General features: G+C 37.7%; 1 protein-coding gene across 1 annotated transcript in view; it reads right to left on the reverse strand.

Moving 5' to 3' along the window:
- Positions 1-7,557, reverse strand: part of LOC128529045 (NACHT, LRR and PYD domains-containing protein 3-like) — a 112,672-nt gene that overhangs the window by 80,773 nt on the left and 24,342 nt on the right. Inside the window, exon 9 of the mRNA XM_053502349.1 lies at positions 4,682-4,855. Within this exon, the coding sequence (XP_053358324.1) occupies positions 4,682-4,855 (174 nt within the window). The remainder of the gene's footprint in view (positions 1-4,681; positions 4,856-7,557) is intronic.

Here is a 7,557-nt window from a genome sequence, read left to right on the forward strand (position 1 = left end):
GTTGTTTGCTGATCACCTGAACTTTACCTGGTTTTTAAAATATATTTTTTTATCATCTATGTGATGATTAAGGGCAAAAATATACTTGATTCAAATACGTGTACACACACACACACACCTGATGGCTGATTCACATATCCTGTGTTAGTTTGGTGTGTAGCTCGTAAACGTCTTCAGAAATTAACATGACGTGTCCACAAAGATGCAATATGGATGTAAAAAGTAGGGGGCAGTGTAGTCAGCAGGCAGGTCAAAAATAGTGGAAACTTTTAAACAGAAGTCATGTGACCAGGTCTACAATTACCCACCTGTGTGATGTAGTTGTACCGCTGCACACTGACTAATATCCAGGTCAAAACAGTCGAGATGGAAACTAAGCTCCTTCGATGTCACATTGTTTGTTTAGATTTGTCACATTAGATCCCTTGCGCCTAAAGCACTTATCGTTAATGAAATGATATCAGATTATTGCCTTGACGCACTCTGCCTCACCAAAACCTGGCTTAAACCAAATGAATATATTGGTCTGAATGAGTCTACTCTGTCAGGATATTTTTATAAGCACGAGCCCCGTCTAACTAGTCGCGGTGGTGGTGTCGCCACTATCTACAATGATGTACTCACTGTTACTCAGAAAATAAGGCCCAGGTTTAACTCATTTGAAGTGCTCATCATTAATGTTGCACTCAATAAAATACATAATAAACCCGCGCTATATTTTACAATGGCCACCGTGTACAGACCCCCAGGGCCAGGGATTTTCTTAAAGAATTTGGACATCTGCTATCAGACCTATTGGTTAACTCTGACAAAGTGTTGATAGTAGGAGACTTTAACATTCATGTAGATGATGCTAACGACACTTTAGCCCTCGCATTTATGGACTTACTAAATTTATTTGGGGTTAAACAAAATATAATTGGAGCAACTCACCGCTGTAATCATACACTAGATTTAATTATATCTCATGGTATAGATGTCTCTAATATAGAGATTTTACCTTAAAGTGATGATATCACAGATCATCACCTCCTGATATATACTCTACCTGTAGAGCAGATTAGCTGTGTCTCCCCACGTTATCGATTTGTTAAAAATATAAATCCAACTACTAAAGACAGATTCACATGTTATCAAGTAATTTTTTATTAGACCCCTAAATGCAGACGATTTAGATGAAGTGACTAGTAGCATGGTTACTATTTTTACCAGTACATTAGACACTGTTGCTCCCATCAGATTAAAAACACTTGCACCTTGGTACAATAGTCATACTCGCGCCCTAAAGAGAGCAACCCGTAACCTCGAGAGAAAATGGAGAAAAACTAAATGAGAAGTTTTTCAAATTGCGTTTAAAGACAGTATGTGCAGCTATAGACAGGCTCTAAAAACTGCTAGGACCGAGGATCTTAGCCAACTGAAAGCAAGAAACCAAAACAATCTCAAGTTCTTATTTAGTACAGTGGCTCGCCTAACAAAACCTAAGATGCCTGCAAAGAGTACTCCACAACATTTTAGTAGTGAAGACTTTATGGACTTCTTTAATAAAAAAAATCAATAGCATCAGGAAGAAAATAACGGATGTTTAACCTCTAATCCTCTAATAGCATCTCATGATCTAGTTCAGCCTAAAGCTTCACATTTAGTTTTTCAGTGCTTTACAGGTATAGGACAGGAAGAGCTTTATAAACTTATCACCTCAGCTAATTCAACAACGTGCCTGTTAGACCCAATACCAACCAGATTTTTAAAAGAAGTGATGCTTACAGTTGGAGAGCCACTTTTAAACATAATTAATTCCTCATTATATCTAGGTCACGTCCCTGATCCTTTCAAGTTGGCAGTTATTAAGCCGCTTTTTAAAAAATCTATTTTGGATGCGAATTAAATAAATTATAGACCGATTTCAAACCTTCCCTTTATATCAAAAATATTAGAAAAAGTAGTATCAGCTCAAATATGCACATTCTTGCAGGAAAACAACATCCTTGAAGAATTTCAGTCAGGTTTCAGGCCCCATCATAGTACAGAAACTGCACTAGTTAGGATTGCAAACAATTTGTTTTTAGCTTTGGACCAAGGCTGCATCTCAATACTGGTCTTGCTTGATCTTAGTGCCCACAAGGGTCAGTTTTAGGACCTCTGCTGTTCTCAATATACATGCTTCCCTTGGGTAACATCATTAAAAGACATGGGATTAGTTTCCACTGTTATGCTGATGATACCCAATTATATATCTCAACAAAACCAGACGAAATACCTAAGTTGTCCAGATTAACTGAGTGTGTCCAGGACATAAAAGATTGGATGACCAATAACTTTCTTTTACTAAACTCAGACAAGACAGAAATATTACTCATCGGCCCCAAAACCAGCACACAACAGCTTTCACAATTCAGCCTGCGTTTAGAAGGATGTACTGTTACTACTAGCTCAACAGTAAAAGACCTGGGCGTAATATTAGACAGTAACTTGTCCTTTGAAAATCATATTTCCAATATCACAAAAACAGCATTTTTCCATCTTAGAAATATTGCCAAACTTAAAAGCATCTTATCCGTATCTGATGCAGAAAAGCTAGTTCATGCATTCATGACCTCCAGACTGGACTATTGTAATGCATTACTAGGTGGTTTTCCTGCATCCTGAATAAACAAGCTTCAGTTAGTTCAAAATGCAGCCGCCAGGGTTCTCACTAGATCCAGAAAATATGATCATATAACACCTATATTATCATCCCTGCACTGGCTACCTGTTCAGTTTTGAATTAATTACAAAATAGTATTACTTACATACAAGGCTTTAAATGGTTTAGCTCCCACATACCCAACCAGTGTTCTGATACGCTACAATCCACCACGCTCCTTAAGATCACAAAACTCTGGACTTCTGGTAATTCCCAGAATTTTAAAATCTACAAAAGGGGGTAGGGCTTTTTCATATTTAGCTCCAAAGCTTTGGAATAGCCTTCCAGACAGTGTTCGGGGAGCAGACACGGTTTCCCAGTTTAAAAGTAGAATCAAGACGCATCTCTTTAATGTGGGATACGCGTAACTCATCCCATAACTTCATGCTTCAGTACATCTATCCTGAATGGCAACTACGCTAATTCTCTCCATCTGTTCTGTACTTTTCTACCCATCCCGAGGCATCTGGAGATTGTACCAGCTTCAGTAGACAAAGGCCAACCCTGTAAGGATCCTGAGGCATCCAGAGAAGGACCGGCTGCAGCTGGATTCTGCTTTATTATGGTTGGAGCTACACATCCTGCTCCTGTGCTCCAGACCCTATCTGCCCTCTGCACCTACTGACTCATCCCTATGCTGAACTGGACTCCATGTTAATTTAAAGAATTAATTAAAGTTATATTGTACTTTCAGCTGCATAACACACATGATGTTGCCATCTCAGGGAGTTTTTCCTTGCCACTGTTGCCGTCACCCTTGGCTTGCTCATCAGAGACATTTCATTCCTTCATCTCATTATCTAGACACATTTTTCTCACACATACACAATTTATTATTATTATTATTATTATTATTATTAATAATAATTTTTTTGTTTATTATTATTTTTTTAATTAATTTCTTTCATTTTTGTGAAGCTGCTTTAAAACAATGAGCATTGTTAAAAGCGCTATATAAATGAAATTGAATTGAATTAAAAGGTTTACTTCATGCAAAACTGTCCGATTGAATTCTCTATTTCCACCATTATAAGTTCTCTAAGTTGTACAAGTGTATAAATTAATTTAAAAACAACCCACAATGCACCTATAGGGGGCGTAAACGTGCTCTAATTGATCTACTGTACCCAGAATGCATTTTTGTTTTTTTCTTGAGTTTATCCTATTTATTAACCGTCCCAACATTAGTATAGAACAGGAGTCGGCAGCCCTCGGCTCCGGAGCCGCATGTGTCTCTTTCATCCCTCTGCTGCGGCTCCCTGTGGCTTTGGAACATAAATAATGAGTATTTCATTTAAATTAGGTTTATTTTAGTTCGTTAAATTTTTAAATGTAATTCTAAATTTGAAGATTATGGTGATCTTGTAACATTAAAATAAAACGTGTTTAATTATTTTGTCACTCAAAATATGCGTCACAACCACCGATGTGTGACTCCCGCCGGTACACGATTTATTGATCTTTTCGAGTCCCGGTTTTATTCAGATTGACACTGACTGCACGCTCCAGTACACGCCATAAAAGGATGACGACACACGGACACAGACGGCATTTTTGGTTGCTGCAGGTGGATCATTTAAGTTTGACTTATTATTTCATAAATACGAGGAGGACAAATAGACATTCAGTATTTTATTTGAAAATAACCTTCAACTCAGCGTCTTTTACACAGAATACATAGAATAAAGAAAAAAAATTATATATGCAGTTTTACTGCATAACGCACGGTTTGTTTGGTTTGTTGAACCCTGGGGGGCTTCATACAAACTCCACACACACAGACCCGAGACGGAAATTGAACCCTTAACCCTAGAGGTACAAGACCACAGTTTATCAAAATTTTATTAAAATTTGAAAGGTTTAAATAGTAAAATGCTTCATATTCTGTCAGTCTCTTGTTATACATCAGACTTGTTGCTCTACATTTGACTATTATTAGGTTTATACTATAATAATAACAATCAGATAAACAGAATGTGAAAGTGATGATCTGACCTCAGTGTCTCCAGTGTACAGTGTGGATTCTCCAGTCCAGCAGAGAGCAGCTTCACTCCTGAATCCTGCAGGTTATTGACACTCAGGTCCAGTTCTCTCAGACTGGAGGAGTTTGAGCTGAGAACTGAGGACAGAAACCTACAGCTTTCATCTGTGAGATCACACCAACGCAGCCTGGGAGAGAAATGATGATACATCAGAACACTGACATCTCTCTCTCTCTCTCTCTCTCTCTCTCTCTCTCTCACACACACACACACACACACACACACACACATAGAAGGAAGGGAGAGAGTGCTGTGACAAAATGCATCATAAATAAGAAAAAATATTAAAATGGAAAATTCTGACTTTACTTTTATATCCATGATCTCCCTTTCTCTGTCTCTAAGTGTGTGTGTGTGTGTGTGTGTGTGTGTATAAATGTCATGGAACAACACACAGAATAATGTTTAATTAATGATAATCTAAAATAACAAATTATTGTCCTTCAGTTAAATCTGTAGAAAACCAGTTTAAGTCCCAGAAACACCAACTATTCTCAGGCTGTTCAGGAGTGTTGTGTGATCTATAGTGTAAATGCAGCAGGAAAATCTAACAGCACTAAACGCACAAACACCAAAACACCATCTGCTTGAGTATTTCATCTCAGATCATTTACTACTTTAATAAAATGCTATTTCAGTGCTCTGATCTGATCTGAAGCAGGAGGACAAACATTGCTTATGAAGGCAGAGGGACGCAAGTGCAAGTGGCTTTAATTAAATACAAATAGGGAACTAAACCCAAGGGCTATTCAATACTTCACACACTGAACAAGGACGAGGTCATGTGATCAGTACACAGGTATTAACTAGACAGTGTAAAAGGGGAAATAATACATAAAGCACAGTAAGATACACAACCAACCACCACACAGACACACACACACACACACACACACGTGGTGGTCACAATATGTACATGGATTATATACATATATATATATATATATATATATATATATATATATATATATATATATATATATCCAACATGCATTGGTGCAATAATACCAAAACTTTTTAAGTTTTATATAACATTAAATAAAATTGTTTTTGTACCAGTTGTGCAAAAAAGATCCACAATTATCTGTAAACAACAGTGCAAAAAGAGCAATAGAACTTAACTCACACTGTAAACAACACAGCCTATGTAGCTTTAGGAAACAGTTGTGCAGTGCTACACAGATTTTAATCTAACTGCTCTGCACATAGAAAACTGAACTGCTGTTTATTTAAGCAAACGTGGCAGGTTTTTCTTTAAGGACCAAAGTTGCTCAGCTTTTTGTCTGGAGAGATGTTTCCTCTTCTCATTAAGAACATGAGACGCTGCACTGAATGATCTCTCACTGTCTGTGCTGGTGCTTGGGGCAGATAAATACCTGCAACCCGTACAAGCAATGGGAAGCGGTCTTTGTTCTAGTGCCAGTAGTCAAGGGGATTCTCACTTCTGGCAATGTGTAGTTCAGCTAGATAACTCTCTAGTTGTTGTGCGGCTGCGCTTGTTCCAACACCGCTGAGGATCGGGCAATGCGGAAATGTTGCATATTGCAGCGTCTATGGGAGTCACATGACAGAACAACAAACGATTCGGACCAAAAGACTCGAGAGGTAACTACTCATTTCTGTTTCCTGTTCATAACCTACGGAGGTTTTACGATGATTTGCGCATGCACGCCCAGTAGAAAATTAATGAATCACTCTCCGAGACGACTCGTTCTTCTGAGTCACGTTAAAGACTCGTTCAAACAGAACAAATCGTTCATGAACGACCCCTCACTTAGAAATACACAGACTCTTGTGGTGAAGCAGCAGCTCTGTGTGTTGTGTGTTTTTTCAATAATATCTCCCTTCATCAGGCGGTGATGGTGCTACACATACACACACACACACACACACGCACAAGTGCACATACACCAACACACACACACACACACAAAATGCTGGATGAAGAAACTAAGTAGTGTATATAACAGTGTAAAATGATAAATAACACACAGCAGAGGTCTAAGTACGCTGTAAAAATTATTCTGTGCTCTTGTAAATTTCACAATAATAAAAAGGTTATGGAACCTTAATAAGATCTCTGAAAATCACATACTTGATTGTTTGAGTTTGACATATCAAAATAAATGCCACAAAAAACTATAATTTTGTCTTAGATTTTAGTAGTAGTTTAAAAAACTACAATCATCACTCATTCCAACTCAATATTCTTTATGTTTAACAACAAAAACTTAAAACATTCAGTAAATTGCCCCATGCAAAAAGCAAGTGCTCATGGGAAGTTTGTAACATAAGGGACAAGTAGCGAGGACACACTGCTGTGAGAACGGACAAGAATCACCTAGAACATTCCTTATAAATCCTGGTAAGTAAGCAGCTACTGTAGCACAAGTTAGTGAAATAATGAATGCATACAAAACTTTATAGTAGTGATGGGTCGTTCATGAACAATTCGTTCTTTATGGATGAAGTAGAAGAACGGAACAGAACAAAAGAACGAGTATCTCAGAGAATGATTCATTCATTTTCTATGGGTGCGCAAAGCATCTCGAAACCTGCGTGGGTGAACAGAAAACAGAAATGAGTAATTACCTCTCAAGTCTTTTGATCCAAATCATACGTTCTTTTGTCATGTGAGTCTCATAGACGCTATGCAATGCAATAGATTAAAAAGAACGAATGACTCGGACTAGAAGACTCATGAGAAGAACCGCTCAATTCTGTTTCCTTTGTAATGCACTGTGTGTATATAGTACACACAGCACCCCATTTTCACAGAAAAACATAGAATTGACATTTTTGCAGATTTATTAAAAAAGAAAAACTGAA

This window comes from Clarias gariepinus, chromosome 8 (genome assembly GCF_024256425.1).
Source record: "Clarias gariepinus isolate MV-2021 ecotype Netherlands chromosome 8, CGAR_prim_01v2, whole genome shotgun sequence".
Lineage (NCBI taxonomy): Eukaryota > Metazoa > Chordata > Actinopteri > Siluriformes > Clariidae > Clarias > Clarias gariepinus.